Raw genomic sequence first — 22,484 nt, 5'->3', positions numbered from 1 at the left:
CATTGCTATGTTTTTGCTTTCCTTTTTCCAGGAAATGTCACACCAGCACACTATGACGAACAGCAGAACTTTTTTGCACAAATTAAGGGTTATAAACGTTGCATTCTCTTCCCGCCTGATCAATTTGATTGTCTATATCCATACCCAGTCCATCACCCTTGTGACAGACAGAGCCAGGTAAGGCATCCTTTAACCAATAGTCCTATTTGCAATATCTATCTGGAGGTAGCCCATTGAGGTAGTGTTAATTTTCCAAAGTAAGCTGTTAGGAAAAGGACTACCTGAACTCCTTGTACTTAGCAACCAGGTCATGGCTTCCTGAAGTCATTTATTCTATTTCTTTCAAAAGGGTACAGCATTTGTTTTCAACCTGATCTCCCTGGGCCTCTCACTAAACGCATTTGAGAAGGTAGATGACGTACTCCCAGGCTGATCTAATCTGATGTGACCTGTCAATACATGATAGCAGCCTGGGAAATCGATCCTTTCCCTCCCCCTGTGCCTCCACTCATTGATTTCACGCAGCAGCAGTGTTGAGATGGAAAGCTCGGCTGACTTGGGCACATCGCACCACTTTGTGGGACTGATTATTGGCGTTCGAACACACTGGTCCACCGACTAACTTTTCCCAGAGAAAGGTCAAAGCGATCTGACTTCACTTCAGAGTTTGGGGAGTCTTGATCCGTTTCTCAATCAGCAGAAGCCCAGAGCACTCGCCTGCCCTTTCATTCAGTGCTAATTTGATGAGCTCATTTTGAGGATGTGAACAGTAGGGAAATATAAATACTGTAGCACAGTGATAGTCTCCGGAGGCCGAGATTGAGGTTTACTGCAGAGTGCCCAACTCTTAATCAGAATTCCCATATTCTGCAAGATTGGGCGAACGGTCAACAATTGATGCAGGAAGGGCTACCTGCCTGCACCCTTTCTACAGAAGGCTTGATATACCTATCAATTCGTCCAATAAAAAGCGACGAGTTAGGAACGTAACTAAAGGTTTTTATTGACTAAATAACAGAGCCCACCCTCGTGGGTGATCGGGTCCAACAAGGAGGAATACCAGCCAGTCGACTACCTTTATACCTGGGCAGGTAGGTGGAGCCATGGGCGGAGTCGGAGGTGGTCAGCCCAGGTATAACAGCGCGACAAGAGGCGACCTCGTATCGTGATACAACAGTGATAACAGTGATAACAATACAACAGTGATAACTATAGTGTAACGATAAAAGTGGTTTACCACATTCACCCCTTGTTTAGATTTGAGTCCGGCGGGGTGAAGTGTACTACCAGTTCTGGTATGTCAGTCTGTCCGGAGGCCTCGTAAGCCTCTCCGATCGTCGCAGCGGCGGTGCTGCATTATCCGGTGTTAGTGCTGGTGTCTGCGTGGTCGGCGAAGGCTCGTGGGGTTCCGGCATGCCGTCTACCTGGGCTGGAATTGGGGGGGTGGTGGGGGGGGGTAAAGGTGGTGTCTCCGGAGTGCCCGAGGGTGCGAGGTCTCGTAAGGAGACAGTGTCCTCCCGCCCGTCTGGGTAAGCCACGTAGGCGTACTGGGGGTTGGCGTGCAGGAGGTTCACCCTCTCGACCAGGGGGTCTGTTTTATGGGCCCTCACGTGCTTTCGCAGCAAGACGGGCCCCGGAGAGGTCAGCCAGGTTGGTAGAGTGGTTCCCGTAGTCGACTTCCTGGGGAAAACAAACATTCGTTCATGGGGGGTGGCGTTAACGGCAGTGCAAAGTAGTGACCGGATGGAGTGCAGCGCTGTCGGGAGGACTTCCTGCCAGCGGGAGGTTGGGAGGCCCTTAGACTTTAAGGCTAAGAGGACGGCCTTCCATACCGTCGCGTTCTCTCTTTCCACCTGGCCGTTCCCTCGGGGGTTGTAGCTGGTGGTCCTACTTGCTGCAATACCTCTCGCTAGTAGGAACTGACGGAGTTCCTCGCTCATGAAAGAGGAGCCCCGGTCACTATGTATATAGTTTGGGAACCCGAACAAGGCGAAGAGGTCGTTCAGGCATTTAATGACCGTGGTACTGGTCATGTCTGGGCAGGGGAAGGCAAAGGGGAAACGGGAGTACTCATCAACAATGTTGAGGAAGTACACGTTACGGTCAGAGGACGGGAGGGGCCCCTTAAAGTCGATGCTCAGGCGCTCGAAGGGGCGGGTGGCCTTGATCAGGCTTGCTCTGTCCGGCCTAAAGAAGTGCGGTTTGCACTCGGCACAGGTCTGGCAGTTCCTGGTTATGGTCCTGACCTCCTCGATGGAGTAGGGCAGGTTGCGGGCCTTAATGAAGTGGTAAAGTCTGGTGACCCCGGGGTGGCAGAGGTCGTTGTGGAGGGTCTGAAGTCTATCACTTTGCGCGCTGGCGCATGTAATTCGTGACAGAGCATCGGGGGGTTCGTTCAGCTTACCTGGCCGGTACAAGATATCATAGTCGTAGGTGGAGAGCTCGATTCTCCACCTCAAGATCTTGTCATTCTTGATTTTGCCCCTCAGCTTGTTATTAAACATAAAAGCGACCGAACGTTGGTCGGTAAGGAGGGTAAATCGTTTGCCTGCCAGGTAGTGCCTCCAGCGTCGTACCGCCTCCACAATCGCCTGGGCCTCCTTCTCGACCGACGAGTGTCGGATCTCGGGGCCCTGTAGGGTCCTTGAGAAGAAGGCCACCGGTCTCCCCTCCTGGTTAAGGGTGGCGGCTAGGGCGAAGTCGGATGCATCGCTCTCGACTTGGAAGGGGATGGACTCATCCACTGCGTGCATAGTGGCCTTGGCAATGTCTCCCTTAATGAGGGAGAAGGCTGCGCACGCTTCCTCCGTAAGGGGGAAGGATGTGGACTTCATGAGGGGTCTGGCTTTGTCCGCATAATTGGGCACCCATTGGGCATAGTAGGCGAAGAGCCCCAGGGTTCTCTTAAGTGCCTTAGGGCAGTGGGGGAGGGGTAGCTCCATGAGGGGGCGCATTCTTTCGGGGTCGGGGCCGATGAGTCCGTTCTCTACTACACAGCCAAGGATGGCAAGGCGCGAGGTGTTAAACACACATTTCTCCTTATTGTAGGTGAGGTTCAGCCGTTGGGCTGTACGGAGGAATTTCTCCAGATTCACGTCGTGGTCCTGCCGGTCGCGGCCGCAGATGGTGACGTTTTCTAGGTAGGGGAATGTGGCCTGCAGTCCGTTCTGGTCAACCATCCGGTCCATCTCCCTTTGGAAGACCGAGACCCCGTTGGTGACACCGAAGGGGACCCTAAGGAAGTGGTATAGGCGCCCATTCGCCTCGAAGGCGGTGTACTGGCGGTCCTCGGGGTGGATAGGGAGTTGGTGGTAGGCCGACTTAAGGTCGATGGTCGAGAATACGCGGTATTGTGCAATCTGATTGACCATGTCAGATATGCGGGGAAGGGGGTATGCGTCCAGCTGGGTGTATCTGTTTATGGTCTGGCTGTAGTCGATGACCAGGCGATTTTTATCGCCGGTCTTAACGACCACGACCTGGGCACGCCAGGGGCTGTTGCTCCCCTCGATGATGCCCTCCTTCAGGAGACGCTGCACCTCAGAGCTAATGAAAGCTCTGTCCCCAGCGCTGTACCGCCTGCTCTTGGTAGCGACGGGTTTGCAGTCGGGGGTGAGGTTAGCGAACAGGGAAGGTGGCGGCACCTTGAGGGTGGATAGGCTGCAGGTGTTACGCGGTGGGCGGTTTAACCTTCGCTGGTTGTCGACTGTGAGTGGGGGGAGGGGTCCACCGTATGCTAGGGTTACACTTTGGAGGTGGGATTGGAAGTCCAGCCCTAGTAGGACGGCAGCGCAGAGCTGGGGGAGGACGAGGAGTTTAAAGTTTTTATACTCTGTACCCTTAACCGACAAGGTCACAGCACAGTAGCCGCTAATGTCCGTGGCGTGGGACCTCGATGCCATCGAGATTCGGTTGCGCGTTGGCAGGACAGGGAGGGAGTAGTGGCTCACCGTGTCTGGGTGGATGAAGCTCTCCGTGCTTCCGCTGTCGAACAGGCAGGTCGTGGCGTGGCCGTTTACTTTGATGTCCATCATCGACTTGGACAGGTGGTGTGGGCGGGCTTGATCCAGAGTGACGGAGGCTAGCGTGTAGGTAAGCGAGTCGTTGTCGTCTGCGGGCGAGGCGGTCGTCGGGCCCGGTGGCAGTCGGGCGTGGTGGGTAAAATGGCGTCTCCCACGAGGTAGGACAAAATGGCGGAGAAGATGGCTGCCCCCATAACTCACATGAGGCACTATTGGGGTCGGTTGCCTTGATCAAAGATGGCCGCCCCCATGACTCACGTGTGGGGATACTGGCCTCAGTTGCCGTGAAAGAAGATGGCCGCCCCCACAGTTCGCATGAGGCACTGCTGGCCTCTGAAGATCCGCTCCTGCAGGCCTTAGAGAAGTGGCCTTTCTTCCTGCAGGTTGCGCAGGTAGAGTTCCTGGCTGGGCAGCGCGACCTCGGGTGCTTCTCCTGGCCGCAAAAGAAGCAGCCGGCGGCCCGATCGCGGGTGCCCGATGTCGGAGCCGGTACCGGGGGTGGCGGGCCCGGTCGGGTCCGGGACGCCGACGCTGAGGTAGGTCCCGGGGGCGGCGCTGCGAAGGGTATTGCGGTAGGGGTCGGGCCCGAGTCCCAGGGTCGCGAGCAGTACCTGGAAAACGCCTCCTGGTCCTGATGGGCCACCTCCAGGGAGAGAGCGAGGGCTTCAGCTTTGTCCAGGTCGAGGTCTTTAGCTTCAAGCAGTCTTTGCCGTGAGTAGTCGGACCGTAGGCCTTTCACAAAGGCATCGCGGATATTATCTTCCGTATTTTCAACAGCCGTCACCGCTTTAAAGTCACAGTTCCTGCCGAGCGCTCTTAGTGCCCGTAAAAATTCAGCTACAGACTCTCCTGGCTGTTGCGGGCGGGATCTTAGGAGGTGCCTGGTGTACATGTAATTTACCGGGCTGCGGTACTGCTGTTTCAGTAGGTTGATAGCGGCCTCGTACGTAGTCGTGTCCTGGATGAGTGCGTATACTCTCGGGCTCGCTTGGGCGTTCAGAAGTCTTAGTTTGGATCTCTGCGGGGCGCCGGATTCTTCCAGGTAGGATTCGAAGCAGTCCAGCCAGTGTTTGAAGTTGAGGGCTGCGTTTGCTGCCTGTGGGTTTAGATCCAGGTACGGTGGTTTGAGGGCTTGCAGCCAAGCCGGCTGGTGTGGCTGTGCTTCTGGGAGGGCTTCTGGCTGGCCAGTAGTAGACATCTTTAAAATTTAGTCAATAAAATTGATATACCTATCAATTCGTCCAATAAAAAGCGACGAGTTAGGAACGTAACTAAAGGTTTTTATTGACTAAATAACAGAGCCCACCCTCGTGGGTGATCGGGTCCAACAAGGAGGAATACCAGCCAGTCGACTACCTTTATACCTGGGCAGGTAGGTGGAGCCATGGGCGGAGTCGGAGGTGGTCAGCCCAGGTATAACAGCGCGACAAGAGGCGACCTCGTATCGTGATACAACAGTGATAACGGTGATAACAATACAACAGTGATAACTATAGTGTAACGATAAAAGTGGTTTTTCACAAGGCTATAAAACGGCAAAACACTGACAATCTCGGGTGTCTTTTGTACGTACATACGTTCGCGTGTGTACACACCTCTCGAGTTCTGGGGTAGCAGGAGGAAATAGAAGCATAAAATGGAAGTGAGCAAGCTAAGAAACGAGAGGAAAAATAAAAGCAGAGAAATAGACTGAGAAGCGACAGAAAAAGAATAAGTTGTAAGTACAGTATTGCAAAAATCCGACCACGTCAAAATGTTTCCTGACTTTACTGAACAAGGGCACACAGCGAAAAGTAAGGAAATGGTTTTGTTTGGACAAGACTGACCAAAGCATGGTGTGGGGCTCGAATGTGTTGCTTGCCTCGCTGACTGACGGTAGGTAACTGCAGCTGTGCAGGTGAAGCCCTCTTTGGGGTAATGTGATTTTTTTTGTAACCTTGATGATTAAAATGGTTTTCCTCTTTTGCCGTTCATCTAGGTGGATTTTGAAAATCCAGATTATGAAAGATTTCCTAATTTCAGGAATGTAGTAGGATATGAAACAGTGGTTGGGCCTGGAGATGTTTTGTACATCCCTATGTACTGGTAAGTGAAATGTCAGTCAAACTTAATGTCAACACCTGCAAACTATTGCAGCAATTTTTGGTTCAAAAATGCATTTTAATCCTTTTCCCAGGATGGACCTATGTTATGATTAAGAGATTCAGAGTTGCGGGGGGGGGGTAAATTTATTAGGAATAAAAGCAATACACAAATGGGGTATATTTTCATGGTTCATGTACATGGGGCATTCTCAGAAATAACGAGTATTGTGCCATTTGCTCTATACACTGGGGTAGCAGTATTTAATCTGAAGAGTTTACATCTTCCTTATTTTGTACCATAGTGTGGATAGGCATGGTCAGGAGTAACCTATACTGGAGTAACATTATTAGGAGTAATCGAATAATGTACGTTTTATTTTGTACCTAGGCATGGGGGCAGCATTTCTGGGCTAAAATATTCCTTGTACTGTAGGATACCTGTACGATATACCGACATAACATTGTCATAACAGTAAGACAATATGCTTCTTACTCTGTACTGATCTACAGGAGTACCATTGTCAGATGTGAAAGAGTGAAATGTTCCTTGTTCTGGAGCAGGATTATCCGTGGTAACCATCCTGTTTTGAGAAGCTGCGTGAATTGTGGAGGCTGTGTCTCAGCTCATTATTTGGAGCAATGCTGATCTGCACATACAGTGTCTGTTAGAAATATAGTAACAGGAGTGGAGTGGGACAATCAGCTGATCAAGCCCGCTCTGCCGTTTTGTCTTATGGCAGCTCTCCAGTTGCTTCACAAAATGCTCTCCACTTGAAAGAATCCTAGAATCTCGCAGCACCGAAGAAGGCCATTCGGACCATCCTGTCTGTGCCAGCTCTTTGAAAGTGCTATCCAATTAGTTCCACTCCCTTGCAGAAGAAAGAACTTGCATTTATACAGTGTCACATCCTCAGGATATGCCAAAGTCAGTGAATTACTTTTGAAGTGCAGTTACAGTTAGTAGGCAATATGGTAACCAATGTGCGCACAGCAAGGTTCCACATACAGCAACGAGGTAAATGACCAGTTAATCTGTTTTGGTGATGTTGGTTGATGTTGATGAATGTTGACCAAGACACCAGGAGAGAAACTGGTGCCATAGGATCTTTTACGTCCACCTGAACAAACAGGTGGGGCATCGGGATTAAAGTCTCGTCTGAGTGGCGGCACTTCAGGCACTGCAGCATTCCCTCAATACTGCACTGATGTGCCAGCTTAGCTCATGTGCTGAAATCCTGGAGTGGGCTTGACCTGCAATCTTCTGACTCCGAGGCTGCCACTGAGCCAAACTGACACTCCTGGATTAAAGCATGACTCAGTTTTCTGATGGTTGCATTTGTTCTCTTGTTTCAATTTCCCCTTCTATTCCCGGGTTGTCATTAGGATTTCAGTAATGATCGGCATGTGAAATTTTCATTCTACGTCACTTGAACTCTAAATAACACCCAGCAGTGCAGTTATGGATTTCTGTCCCTCCAAACTTGGCCTCTGTATGGAGAGGAAAGATTGGATAGGCTGGGGTTGTTTTATTTGGAAAAGAGGGGGCTGAGGGGAGACTTAATTGAGGCGTTTAAAATTATAAGGGCCTAGATAGAGTGGATAGGAGGACCTATTTCCCATAGCAGAGAGGTCAATAACCAGGGGGCAGAGATTTAAAGTAATTTGTAGAAGGATTAGAAGGGAGTTGAGGAGAACTGTTTTTCACCCAGAGGGTGGGGTTCTGGAACTCACTGCCTGAAAGGATGGTAGAGGCAGAAACCCTCATCGCATTTAAAAAATACTTGGATATGCACTTGAGGTGCCATAACCCACAGGGCTACGGACCAAGAGCTGGAAAGTGGGATTAGGCTGTTTTTTGGCCGGCACAGACACAATGGACCGAATGACGACCTGTGCCGTAAATTTGTATAATTCTTTGAGAGAGCATTTTGGGCTGCATAATACCAGGGTGAGGTACTGGTTCCAAGTCTTGTACTACTACAGCTGCTGGTTGGAGCCATTTGAGCAAAATCAAATGTTATGGAAGAACTATATACTCAAGCCAATTTACTTCAGCCTGCGGTGTTTTGGTACCAAGATATTATATACCCGTAGTGATGATGCTGGTTTTCATTATATTCCCCTGCTCCTTTAGGCCCTTGTGAGATACTCAGTTGGTGCCCTGCTCCCAGGTGTTTTGGCTATGTTACTTTGCTCTAGGAGATACGCAGGAGTGGCAAGGATTAGATGCATAGATACATAGATAGATAGATGATAGGAGCAGGAGTAGGCCATTCGGCCCCTCGAGCCTGTTCCGCCATTTAATGCGATCATGGCTGATCATCCAAATTCAGTACCCTGTCCCTGCTTTTCCCCATATCCCTTGATCCCTTTAGCCTTAAGAAATATATCTAACTCCATCTTGAATATATTTAACGAATTGGCCTCAACTGCCTTCTGTGGTAGAGAATTCCACAGGTTCACCACTCTCTTGGTGAAGAAATTCCTCCTCATCGCAGTCCTAAATGGCTTACCCCTTATCCTTAGACTGTGACCCCTGGTTCTGGACTCCCCCGCCATCGGGAACATCCTTCCTGCATCTAGTCTGTCTAGTCCTGTTAGAATTTTATAAGTTTCAATGAGACCCCCTCTCATTCTTCTAAACTCTAGCGAATATAAGCCTAATCGACCCAATCTCTCCTCATACGTCATTCGTGCCATCCCAGGTATCAGTCTGGTGAATCTTCGCTGCACTCTCCATGGCAAGAACATCCTTCCTCAGATAAGGTGACCAAAACTGCGCACAATACTCAAGGTGTGGTCTCACCAAGGCCCTGTACAACTGCAGCAAGACATCCTTGCTCCTGCACTCAAATCCTCTCGCTATGCAGGCCAACATACCATTTGCCTTCTTAACCGCCTGCTGCACCTGCATGCTTACCTTCAGTGACTGGTGCACAAGGACACCCAGGTCTCGTTGCATGTCCCCTTTTCCCAATCTATTGCCGTTCAGATAATAATCTGTCTTCCTGTTTTTGCCACCAAAGTGGATAACCTCGCATTTATCCACATTATACTGCATCTGCCATGCATTTGCCCAAACACCCAACCTGTCCAAATCATACTAGAGTTTCTCTGCATCCTCCTCACAGCACACACACCCACCCAGCTTTGTGTCATCTGCAAACTTGGAGATATTACATCTAGTTCCCTCGTCTAGATCATTAATATATATTGTGAATAGCTGGGGTCCCAGGACCGATCCCTGCGGTACCCCACTAGTCACTGCCCGCCACTCGGAAAAGGACCCGCTTATTGCACTTGCATCCAGAAGTGTAGTTTCTCTCGCATTTGCATCATGCTTACGTTGGGAGTGAGGTACAGTCTACCCCAAGCACCTATTCCTTTGTTCCAGACAGATTGTCAGGGAGGGACAGATACCACAAGAAGCGTCTGTTGAGATTGGTGAAACTCCCATCATTTTTGCATTTCAGTCAAGATAATGATTCAGACTTGGTCTGGAGTCCAACTGTGGCCATGTTACTACCTGGCAACTATACGTGCAGGAATAGAATGCAGCAGCACTTTCCAAACGCAAAAACAAATTGTGTGACACAACGCTGGGTTAAGACGAGCAGGCAGCTAATAACAATGATTGTAGAATTTTAACAATGCATTCCTGCTGGTAGTCTTTAACAGTGTGTACTACATCAGTGCCTCCAGAATCCAGAGTGATCACTTAAATTCATTGCAGGTGGCATCATATTGAGTCATTGCTTAATGGAGGAATCACTATTACTGTCAACTTCTGGTACAAGGTAAGTGCAGCAAGAGACCAATCAGCTTTATTACATTCTGCTGTTTAAATACCAGTAACAATTGGTAATTTATCATGTAACGTTTTCTTAATATGTTGTAGAAGAGCAGAGACCAATTAAAACCTCACTTGTCCTACAATTGAAACCCACAATATTCAGGAGTTGGTTGGTGTCAACCATTCTAAAATTCTGTTTGCAGTGTTTTTCACAGCTTAATGAAAAAGAAAGAATATTTATACAGTGTCTTTCACGACCATCAGACGTCCCAAAGCACTTTACAGCCAGTTAAGTACTTTTGAAGTGTAGTCACTGTTGCAATGTAGGAAATGTGGAAAGGGCACACAGTTTGCACACAGCAAGTTCCCACAAACAGCAGTGTGATAATGACCAGATCATCTGTTTTAGTTTGAGGGATAAATATTGGCCCCAGGACATCGGGGATAACTCCCCTGCTCCTCTTCGAAATAATGCCATGGGATCTTTTACATCCACCTGACAGAGTAGACGGGGCCTCGGTTTAACATCTCATCCGAAAGACGGCACCTCCGACAGTGCAGCGATCCCTCAGCACTGCACTGGAGTGTCAGCCTAGACTTATGTGCTCCAGTCCCTGGAGTGGGACTTGAACCCACAACCTTCTGACTCCGAGGCGAGGGTGCTACCCACTGAGCCACAGCTGACCCGGTTTCTTTTCAAACAGGAAATAAGGAATGGTTAGATTCTTTGAACGTGTCATGCATCGTGCCTGTTTAATCCACACAAATGTAGTGTACATGTAATATTTGAACTTTAAAGGACTTCAGACGTTTTGCAGACATGTGTTGAATAGATTTTCACACAACAGTGCAGTGAAGCAAAGTGGCTGATAACGCTCCTGTTTATTTTAAGGGTGCGCCGACTCCAAAGAGGATCGAGTACCCATTGAAATCCCATCAGAAGGTCGCAATTATGAGGAATATAGAAAAAATGCTGGGAGAGGCTCTAGGGGAGCCACAGGAGGTAAACCAGATTACAAATTTCAGCTACTCCATGTATATATTCTTCACAGCTCGATACTCAATAGTAGCAGGCAGCATTAAACACAGTTAATGTACGGTACACTTCACAACCAATTTGTTACAAGTAACTCCTCAAAATTCTGCTTTAACAGAAAACAAACAGCCATGTCCCAACCCCCTGCATTTTATTCATTCATGGGATGTGGGCGTGACTGGCAAAGCCAGCATTTATTGCCCGTCCCGATACTGAGTGGCTTGCTAGACCCAAGAGTCAACCACATTTCTGTGGGTCTAATAATAATAATAATTCAACTTTATTGTCATTGTACAATGCACAAGTACATGAACAACGAAATGTGATCTTGCAAGCTCCCATGAGTCCAGTACAAATAACATTAACATTAAACGTAAATAGCACCGTCCTGGGAGAAGCAAAGCCGCTGCGTCTGTGCGCGCCGCCATTCCATTTCCACCATTCCTCCTGTCCGACAATCTTCAGCCCAACGCCTGGGCCTGCTCACCAGCCGCCCCTCCCGGGGCTCCTTCCGTGACCTTCTGCACCTGGTCTTCCCTGATGGTCACCCCTCCAGGTACTAACCAGGCCTGGCTCTGCTTAGCTTCCAAGCCTTGCCAGTGACCCTGTCCCTAGTCCCAGGAACAGGAACAGTCACATATAGGCCAGACCGGGTAAAGGTGGCAGATTTCCTTCCCTAAAGGACATTAGTGAACCAGATGGGTTTTTACGACAATCCGATAGTTTCATGGTCACCATTACTGATACTAGCTTTTTAATTCACCATTACTGATGCTAGCTTTTTAATTCCAGATTTATTTAAATTCCCCGGTTGCCGTGGTGGAATTTGAACTCACTTCTCCGGATTATTAGTCCAGGCCTCTGGATTACTAATCCAGTAACATAACCACTATGCTACCGTGCTCGTATCACTTCCGAGTGAGACTGTCACTCTCTGCTTAAACCCCTGTTGGATCATTTAATTTAGCCTAAAGAAAAAGGATCTTGCATTTATGTAGCATCTTTCACGTCTGCAGGGTATCCCAAAGTGCCTGAAGGTGCAGTCACTGTTATTGTGTAGACAAACGTGACAGTCAATTTGTACATAGCTAGATCCCACAAGCAGCAGATGAGATAATTGGCCCATATTCTTTGAGGCAGGAATGTTGGAGTGGGCACCAGGAGAACTCGAGAAGTCATGCTTCTTTTACGTCCAGTTGAACAGGCAGACAAAGGTCTCTGTTCAACACCTCATCCAAAGAACGGTACCTCTGACAGCGCAGCACTCCCTCAGTACTTCATTGAAGTTTCAGACTGGACTATGTCCTCAAATTCTGGACTGGGACTTGAACTCACAACCTTCTGATGCAAAGGCGAGAGTGTTGCCACTGAGCCAAGTCTAATACTCAGTTCATTTTTTAACCAGCCTTCTATCTTGTATTTCCCTCATGATTCCTTCCTTCTATAACAGGCTTTCAAACCCAGGCTTGACATCGTCTAATTGCTACTTTCTGATTGACTTTGTCTAGTCTTTTACTATTTTCAACCCTGGTGGTGTCGTGCGCTGTGGGCCTTGGCCTTTCCCTGAGGCTTCCCAACATAACTGCTGCAGTAACTTCTATCCTCCCAGCTAAGCAAAAAAATACAGCAGTAGTGTTTACCTGAAATGGATGCAAAAAGTGACAGCCCCCGAACAATGTTTTTTTGACTTAAACTGAGGCCCTGTCTGTTCATATAACGTCTCAAAGACGGCACCTGCAACAGTGCAGCACTCCCTCAGCACTGCCAGACTCGATACAGGAAACTTTGGTTTATCCGGAGGTTGTATGTCCGGAAACCTCGCTCTACCGCCAGAAATCAGGAGCCGTTTTGTTGTTTTTTTTTTCTTCTCGTGGCTTTGTTTTCAACAGTCGGGCTCTGGAAAGTCTCTCTGAAGCTGTTGCTAAGCTACAGAGACGCTTCCAAGGTACGGGCCGACTGTTTACAAGCTGTTGCTAAGCAACAGTGTTTGTTGTCAGATACGGAGATGAAAACCTCCGTATGCTTCAACATTAACTTTGTATGTCCGGCAGTTTTGATAGATCGGCAACAGCTCGGTCCCGTCGGTGCCGGATATAACAAAGTTTCCTGTAGTGTTCTCAAGTCCTGGAGTGGGGCTTGAACCCACGATCTTCTGACTCGGACAAGAGTGCTACCAACTGAGCCAAACTGACGCAAGTAATACAGAAGTCAAATAGTAGTAATACAATAGTAATACAGAAGTCAAATGCAGAACTATAAGCATGCCTCCCCAATTGTGCAGGTGTGTTTGTACTTGCACGTTGTGTAATCATTCTTGGTTAGTCCATCGCTTCCTATTTGCTTGGGCAGCATCCCGACGCTAATTATTTATTTCCTTCCTGGCTAGGTCGGGCCATTATTAAGCATGATGATTAAAGGCCGATATGATCAATCCTCCAGTTAACCCTCATCCTGCGGACTGTTGAACGACACTTTCCCTGGAGTAAATGGCGCCAGAAAGTGAAGGAGCATACTGTACACGAGTACTGTGCCTGCTCTTAACGAAACCGCAGGAACTCTTCCACTTACTCGAAGTCGGCTGCCATCAATTATTGAAGTGAATTTTTATACCCACCATCTGCGTGCCTGTCGGACAGAAGATTCCGACAACCAAAGTCTGATGTCAATTGGTTAGCACGTTGCCCTGGAAACATTGTAGCACTGAGTGTGTCTGTAGACCACTTTCCACCCATTTATACGGTTTTAAGTTTTTAAAAAAAAATGAAAGCGCTTTGTGCTGTGGCTGTTGGAGTGGCAGTATTGGACTAAATGCTGTTGGTTTCCTTGCGCGGCACTTAAACACGAGAGTTTATCACTAGGGCACTCCACATTAGAATTATAAAATTGGCTACCTTTGGTTTTCATAACTTATGATTTGTGATGAATTCCGGTGACTTACACTCGTGTCTTAAAATACTAGGTTTGCAATATTATCAGGCGGCAGTAGCACACAGACAGCACCAAATAAATTGCTGTCGTCAACTCGGGGAAACATCTTTTAACAAATTCTTTTACTCTTTATCAAGAGTATCCCCTAAGAAGTGCTTGTGGTTCAGAGCACAACACCAAACCATGTCCTGGTAATGTAATGTCACAATGTTGATTATTGTTCTGTTGCCCCCAAACAAACCTTATTACCATTTTGAGGGACAGTACAGCGATTGACACCATTTTGGGAACTTTTGGTTGCACTTATAATTTAGTTTTTGGAGCACTTCTATCTCTCTCTGGCTCGCTCTGTCCCTCTGGCTCGCTCTGTCCCTCTGGCTCGCTCTGTCCCTCTGGCTCGCTCTCTCTGCCTCTCTCTCTCTGTCTCTCGTTCTATCTCTGTCTCGCTCTCTCTCTGTCTCGCTCTCTCTGTCTCTCTCTCGCTCTCTCTGTCTCGCTCTCTCTGTCTCTCTCTCTCACTGTCTCTCGGTCTCTCTGGCTCTCTCTCTCTCTCTGGCTCTCTCTCTCGCTCTCTCTGTCACTCTCTGTCTCTCGGTCTCTCTGTCTCTCTCTTGCTCTCTCTGGCTCGCTCTCTCTCTGGCTCGCTCTCTCTCTCGCGCTCTCTCTCTCTCGCGCGCTCGCGCTCGCTCTCTCTCTCGCGCTCGCTCTCTCTCTCTCCCGCTCTCTCTCTCTCGCTCTCTCGCTCTCGCTCCCACTCTTGCTCTCTCTGTCTCTCCATCTTTCTCTACTGTCTGACTCCCAGATGTACCTTGTAAGAATGTGTCTTTCATTTCAAACCAAGATTTTCTACAGTGGGTAAAACATGAGAATAACCTTAATCTTTGCAGTGCCATTTGTTGCTGACTAAAGGTTAATATCACATTTTGCACCACAATGTCTGCTTCAAATCAAGAAGCAAACTGGCTGTAAACTGAGTAAAACCTCCTAAATATCAGGTAACCTGCTTTACTTCCCACCTGAACTACCTTAAAATAAAATCAAAATCAAAATACTGTAGATGCTGGAAATATGAACCTGTGGCGGAACCACCGGAGGATTACGGACAAAAAGCAGAAAACACTGGAAATGCTCCACAGGTCAGAGAGCATCTGTGGAGAGAACCAAACAGACATTTCAGATACACCCAAAGCATCTTGTCTGTCCTGTTTTGTTTTAATGTAAGGTAACCTACTTCACTTCCCACCTAAACATCTTTAACTAGGGGTAACCCGCTTCACGTTCCAGCCCAACTACCTTAACTTAAGATGACCCGCTTCACGTTCCAGCCCAACTATCTTAACTTAAGATAACCCGCTTCACTTGTGTTAAAGGGCGGGCTTGTTCACTTCCAGCTCTTCCTCTCTTTATTTGATTTGTCTTTACTCAGCACTCCCCCCAGTGGACTGTCAAGTGTAGTCTCAAAACTCAACACAGCAACGTATTTAAATGCACAGCACTTGAACAAAGGAAATTACCACTTTGTGAAGCGAGTGGGATTCGTTCTGCATTGTACCCCAAATTAGTCGTTTTTTTTTTTTAAAGATGCGCGGGTGCAAAGAAGTATATGCTACTTAATATTATTAATATATTTTATTTAAAAGGTCAAATCTGCAGATCAATTTTTTTCCCATAATAAAAACAGCAAATGCTGGAAATACTCAGCAGGTCAGGCAGCATCTGTGGGGAGAGAAACAGAGTTAATGTTTCAGGTCAGTGACCTTTCATTTTTTTTTCCATCTTGTTTCTCACCCACGGGCAGGCTGGCAGTCTCAGTGGCACTGCCCTTCTGGGAAAGTTAGTAAAATGACCCAGCGAGTGTCGCCTGGGATTTTTTACTTTGTGTCCCTCCACAGCGAATACATTCCGTCTCTTATCTTCCTTATAGCAGAGATGTGCATCGGAGGTTTCAGTTTCAAGCACTTTTCCTTTATACGGCTTATAGAAACATAGAAGATAGGAGCAGGAGTAGGCCATTCGGCCCCTCGAGCCTGCTCCGCCATTCAATGAGATCATGGCTGATCATCCAAACTCAGTACCCTGTCCCTGCCTTTTCCCCATATCCCTTGATCCCTTTAGCCTTAAGAAATATATCGTAACGCCTTCTTGAATATATTTAATGAATTGGCCTCAACTGCCTTCTGTGGTAGAGAATTCCACAGGTTCACCACTCTCTGGGTGAAGAAATTCCTCCTCATCTCAGTCCTAAATGGCTTACCCCTTATCCTTAGACTGTGACCCCTGGTTCTGGACTCCCCTGCCATCGGGAACATCCATCCTGCATCTAGTCTGTCCAGTCCTGTTAGAATTTTATAAGTTTCAATGAGATCCCCCCTCATTCTTCTAAACTCCAGCGAGTATAAGCCCAATCGACCCAATCTCTCCTCATATGTCATTCCTGCCATCCCATTATGGCAAAGTCACCCGTTTAACAGACAGGTCCTGTTTGAGATCCGCTGACTCGTCACAGACCGGGAATGGAACCTGTGACTAACCCCAGGCTGTAAAGATGTCTTTATCAGTCGCCCTCAGCCCTGGCAAACTAACTTGAAGCTTGTTATCCTCTGGTGTTCATCAAAGTTGTCAAATGCCCTGGATTGCTAGACTTTCACTGGGAGTAGAGTTTGGAGCACTGCTACTCCAAGTTAATCATACACACAAGCCTCTTTGGAAGACAGTTCAAGTGCAGGGGGGCCCTCTTTCCCAGCTGTAGAAGGCACAGTAGGGAGACTAACCATTTTGCTCTTCTGATTATACAGAGACTGAAAAACACAAGCTAAACAAGCACCATTGTACAGCCTGATACGCTGCTCCTTTTTCTAAATTTATGCCGTGTAGTTAATGTTTAAAGTTCATGCCATAACTGGCTAAAAGCTGGATTATGACTTGTACAATACGCATTTGTAATCAACGTACAGGGAGGTAAGGAGTGGATGTGGCTTAGGCCATTGATCCATTGATTTTAAATGTTAAACTTAAAAGTGTCTTTTTAACTTTTTTACAGTTTGGTGGCTTGTTCTATGCCACTCACTACACCCTAATGGAAGAGAAATAGGAAGCCTGCCCCAGCCTGCCCCCCCCTCCCCCCCCCCCCCCCAACGCCTCACTCCACTCCACCCCGCCCCACCTCCGCCTCTCCAGTTCTTCAATGTGCCACTGCTGAGTATCAGCTAATGGTGTAGGGTGACTCTTCTTTTGATATTCCCCCTTCTCTGTGTGTTCTATAAGGATGATACCAGAACTGTGAGGTTATATTAGGAAAAGCTGAGCAGGCTGGAGCTCTTTTCTCTAGAAAAGAGAAGGCTGAGTAGTGATCCGATAACGGTCTTTAAAATTATGAAGAGGTTTGATAAAGTAGAAATAGGGAGTCCAAAATTAGGGGCCGTAAATATAAGGGCCCAGAAATTCGGGTCGGGGGCTTCCCGCGGGTGTAAGCCCCCGATCTGCACTTACCTTGCGCGCCGGCAGGGCCCCGTGGAATTCCGATCCTGGGCCTGTTCCAACTGCCGGCGCGCAGTGCTTGCGTATCCCAGGGGCGCAGTTAGTTCGATGCGTCCCCTGGGATCACGTGGGCCATGGGGAGCCAATCGGAGCAGGGAATGCTCCATTCATAAGTCTTGACAGGCAGTGCTGTCAAGACTTATAAATACTACGGCCCCAAAACAGCACTAAACATTCAAATACATTTTTTTTTTTAATCACATTTTTTAAATAAACTATAAATTACATTAAATAACTATTTTAAACAATTTAAATTTTTGAAAAAAATAATTTTATATTCTAACGGGGCTAGAAATAAACTTACCTGGATTTAAAGTATTTAAAAATAATAAACCTGTGGAAAAAATGTTTTAATTTTAATTAATTCACCACTTACCTTGTAAAAAGCAGGCCTTACGCCTGCTTTTTATATTTCTAAATTCTGCAGACTTACCCTCGCGTGAAAACCTGTAAAAAGAAAAACCCTAAGTTCGATGCGCACGCGCATCCTCCCCGCACACGCGTTCGACCTCTGAACCCCTGCTTTCAGGGGAACAGAAGTGCTGGTTTCCCGCGCATGTGCAGTGCATGCACGAAACCGGCACTTCCATCGGGCTTACGGGTGAGTACCCCGTACGTACTCACCCATGGAGACTCGAATTTCTGGGCCAAGATAGTCACTAATAAATCCAATAAAGAATTCAGGAGAAACTTCTTTACCCAGAAAGTGATTAGAATGTGGAACTTGCTACCACATGGTGTCGTTTTTTAAAATTTGTTTATGTGATGTGGGCATCGCTGGCCAGGCCAGCATTTATTGCCCACCCCTAATTGCCCTCGAGAAGGTGGTGGTGAGCTGCCTTCTTGAACCGCTGCAGTCCGTGTGGTGAAGGTACTCCCACAGTGCTGTTAGGGAGGGAGTTCCAGGATTTTGACCCCGCGATGATGAAGGATCGGCGATATACTTCTAAGTCAGGATGGTGTGTCACTTGGAGGGGAACTTGGAGGTGGTGGTGTTCCCATGCGCCTGCTGCCCTTGTCCTTCTAGGTGGAAGAGGTCGCGGGTTTGGGAGTTGAGGCGAATAGCACAGATGCATTTAAAAGGAAGCTAGATAAGTACATGAGGGAGAAAGGAATAGAAGGTTATTCTGATAGGGTTAGATGAAGTAGGGTGGGAGGAGGCTCATGTGGAGCATAAACACCGGCATAGACCAGTTGCACCGAATGGCCTGTTTCTGTGCTGTACATTCTATGTAATTCTGTGATCAGGAACACACCAAGCAAGGAAGTGGAGCACTCATCCTGTGACATCAATGTGCTGAGATATTACTGACTCAACTTAGTGGGCCACACTGAGGGCTTCTCCTGATCAGATCATAGAAACGGGAGTAGGCCATTTAGCCCCTCGAGCCTGTTCCCATTCAGTGAGATCATAGCTGATCTGCGACTGAACTCAATATACTGTCCTTTGCCCCATATCCCTTAATACCTTTGGTTAACAAAAATCTTATCGATCTCAGATTTAAAATTAACAATTGACCCAGCATCAACTGCCGTTTGTGGAATAGAGTCCAAACTTCTACCACCCTTTGCGTGTAGAAGTGTTTCCTAACTTCACTCCTGAATGGCCTGGCTCTAATTTTTAGACTATGCCCCCTAATCCTAGACTCCCCAACCAGCAGAAATAGTTTCTGTCTATCGACCCTATCAGTTTCCCTTAATATCTTGAAAACTGCGGTTAAATCACCCCTTAACCTTCTAAATTCTAGGGAATGCAACCCTAGTTTGTGTAATCTCGCTTCATAATTTAACCCTGGACCAGGTTATCATTCTGGTAAACCTACGCTGCACTCACTCTAAGGCCAATATATCCTTCCTAAGGTGTGCTGCCCAGAACTGCTCACAGTTCTCCAGGTGTGGTCTAACCAGGGTTTTGTATAGCTGTAGCATGACATCTACCCTCTTGTATTCTAATCCTCTTGATATAAAGGCCGGCATCCCCTTGGCCTTTTTGATTATTTTCTGTACCTGTCCGTGATATTTTACTGATCTATGTACCTGGACCCCCCAAGTCTCTTTGGACCTCCACTGTTTCTAGTTTTTCACCATTTAGAAAATACTCTGATCAATGTTCCCTGTAAAAAAAAATTCATGCACGGGCCCTTTAACTGGCTACGTGGCCCATTCAAATCTTTGGGCATTCACGGTTATTCCCATTGAGAAGCCGTTGAGCGGCCTGCACGGGACCTCCAGACCGCTGCAGCTTAACAGGTACGTTGACTCTGATCTGTCCTTTTTAGATCCAAAGTGGATGACCTCACACTTGCCTATATTGAAATCCATTTGCCACAGTTTTGCCCATTCACTTAATCTATTAATATCTCTTAATATTTAATATCTAGTAATTTCATGCTGCCATCTACACTGCTTACAATGCCACATATCTTAGTGTCATCGGCAAACCTGGATATGTGGCTTTCTATCCCATCATCTAAGTTGTTAATAAATACGGTGAATAGTTGAGGCCCCCAACACAGATGCTTGCAGGACACCACTAGTCACATCCTGCCAATTAGAGTACCTGCCCGTTATCCCTACTCTCTGTCTCCTGCCGCTCAGCCAATTTCCTAACCAGTTCAATAATTTGCCTTCAATTCCATGGGCTGTCCTGTCAGGATTTCCTCCCCCCCTCCCCCACTTTGTCCCCACGTGCTCCCTGACAGATGGGCCGTGGAGAGACATAGACACTGTTGGTAGAATCATTCTGTTGCCTGAACGTTTGTCATTGGACATCCCTAGGAAACACAAAATGAAAAGGCTTTTTTCCCTTTTAAAGTGGCGAGCCAATAAACGGCATTACACAGCGCAATGATTTCTCCGACTCACAACTGAGGCACTTTTGAGGCTTTCCATCCCATCTCATCAGAAACCAACAATGTTTTTACCTTACTGGCCCCACAGCAACAGATTAATGTTGGCATCGCCTTGTATTGAAGTCTTGAGAAGAAGGATGGCAGTGCCAGTAGAGAGAGAGAGAGCGAGCATGTGTGAGAAAATATCTCAAACTCTCTCACACAATGCAAGTACCTTGATGCTGAAGCAGCCATCAACTGCGGATAATTAGCCTTTCAAAGCTTTTAAATTGAAATCTTTTTTGTTACGTTTTCTAAGGGTGGTATTTGACGGTCCTTGATTTCGTGCATGGCTGTTAATTTTAGTTACTTTTTTACCCTGAGGACCACAGGGCCATTTTGACCTTGATGTTTTTTGTATGTCATTTTATGGTTCTCCATTGTGAACATTTTTTTTTTTACAATACAGACTCTGGATTCAGCCACAGAGTGAGGTAAGAACGCAGAAGGAAGAATTAATCAAAAACAATTTATTTTCAGAAGTGTAACTGTTATATGATAGCCTCTAACGCTGTCTGGTATACTCGCTATTGATCATTAAAGTGCTTGAAGAACCCCCCCTCCTCCCACACCCTCACAACTGAGGCACTTTGAGACTTTCCATCCCATCTTGTCAGATGTTTTTCTTCAACTGCCCCGGCAGATTAATGTTGGCATCGCCTTGTTACTGAAACCTTGAGAAAGAGGATGGCAGTGTGAGTAGAGAGACAGAAAGAGCACATGCGAGAAAATATCTCCGACTCTCTCTCTCAATGCAAATCCCTCTACCCCCCCAAATGTATTACACAGGCCTAAAAATTATAATTATTCTGATATATGTACCTGATGTAAGACTCTACATGAGACACACTCATGTCCCTCTCCGCAACACACTGATACACCCACAGTGCTCACGAGAACCCACTAGACAGTGTTAGAGAGTTGTTCCCCTTGTACAGGAAACTTTTTTTTATCCGGCACGGACGGGACCGACGTGGTGCCGGTTCATCAAAAATTCCGGATAACCGAAAGCTATAGTAAAAGGTACGGAGCTGAGAGCTTCGTATAAAGCAACAAACCCTGTAACTGCAGAACAATGGCCACAAGTTGCAAGCGTCTCTGTAGCTTAGCAACAGCTGCAGCCACACCCTTGCACAGCAACAAATGGAGGAAGGCAAGTAATAAAAGTTACCTGAACCTACTCCTAAATTTTGCCGGTTAACCGAGATTTCTGGTTATTTAGGTGCCGGTAAATCGAAAGTTTCCTGTAATTTTTTTTTGATTGTGAGAAGGAAGGTGCTAAGTTTCTGGACTAGTACAGGCGATTGTAAAGTCAAAATATACACACCATCCCATTTATCATATGCTTTCTCTGCAATTTATTTTTCAAAACTTTTGCTACAGAAAGGGTTGGAATGCACATGCACTGGTATTTTTCGACATTGAAGATTGACTCTGTTCAGTAACTTGCATTGATTTAAAGGGGTGTATTGGAAAAGATTTTACCAGATCTGTTTTGGTTGCTCCTTCCCCCAGATGCATTGCACAGGCATAAAAATTATAATTCTCCTCTGGCATATGTACCTGATGTGTATAATTTAAATCCCTGCACAAAATGTTCCAATTCAATTTTTTTAAACCTGCTGTTTTGCTGTAATTGTCCAAAACATAAAATATTGAAAATCAATATTGGACGTTGGTGTGTTTTGAGTGAATGTTCAGCCCTTGTTAAAATCCACTGGTATAATGCTGAGCCGTACAGATTGGTTCGATTCCCAGCCTGTGCTGAGTAGTTGATCTAAGCCAGGGCAGAAGGTGGACTTCAGTCGGCCTCGGGTAGGCAATGCTAATCTGCCGTTCCAGTTTCCGATTTGCCTTTTATTTTAAAAAAAGGAAATTTCCTGAATGGCAAATGGAGAAGTGGATGGCAAGACCAGAGTTTGAAAGCTCAATTTGCAATGAAGACGTTTCTAAAGAAAAAGAAAAGTGTGTAGGGCAAAGGAGTGAGGGGGCCGGAAGGAATGGCCACGGTGCATCCAGTCACAGCAACTCAGCTGAACTTGAGCTGAAGAACACAAGTCACCAAATTTAAACTGAACTTCAAAAAAAAAAAAAGTCCACACAGAAAAAAATCTTCAGCACTGCGATCTATCGAGAGGGGCAAACTCAGCATGTCTTGAGTCTTTGAGGATCGAGGCTCAAAAGAGCAGTAAG

General features: G+C 46.9%; 1 protein-coding gene across 4 annotated transcripts in view; it reads left to right on the top strand.

Annotated features, from left to right (window-relative positions):
* Positions 1-21,957, top strand: part of hif1an (hypoxia inducible factor 1 subunit alpha inhibitor) — a 61,097-nt gene extending 39,140 nt beyond the window's left edge. Inside the window, exons 4-9 of one of the 4 annotated variants that reach the window (XR_015074188.1) lie at positions 32-177; positions 6,001-6,107; positions 9,840-9,903; positions 10,792-10,902; positions 13,322-13,604; positions 20,701-21,957. Coding sequence is in view for 3 of the 4 variants with exons in the window: in XM_085970298.1 (XP_085826424.1) it covers positions 32-177; positions 6,001-6,107; positions 9,840-9,903; positions 10,792-10,902; positions 15,504-15,611; positions 20,701-20,724 (560 nt within the window). In the remaining variant the exon portion in view is untranslated. Of the gene's footprint in view, positions 1-31; positions 178-6,000; positions 6,108-9,839; positions 9,904-10,791; positions 10,903-13,321; positions 15,438-15,503; positions 15,612-20,700 lie in introns of those variants that run through there. The other 3 variants (XM_085970298.1, XM_085970300.1, XM_085970299.1) reach the window with 3 other exon arrangements.
* The last annotated feature ends 527 nt before the right edge of the window (positions 21,958-22,484 follow it).

The sequence above is a fragment of the Somniosus microcephalus genome, chromosome 29 (assembly GCF_052327205.1).
Source record: "Somniosus microcephalus isolate GS21.2 chromosome 29, FLI_Smic_1.0, whole genome shotgun sequence".
Lineage (NCBI taxonomy): Eukaryota > Metazoa > Chordata > Chondrichthyes > Squaliformes > Somniosidae > Somniosus > Somniosus microcephalus.
Note: the sequence above shows the minus strand (reverse complement) of the source record. Positions and strands in the feature narration are given on the sequence as shown.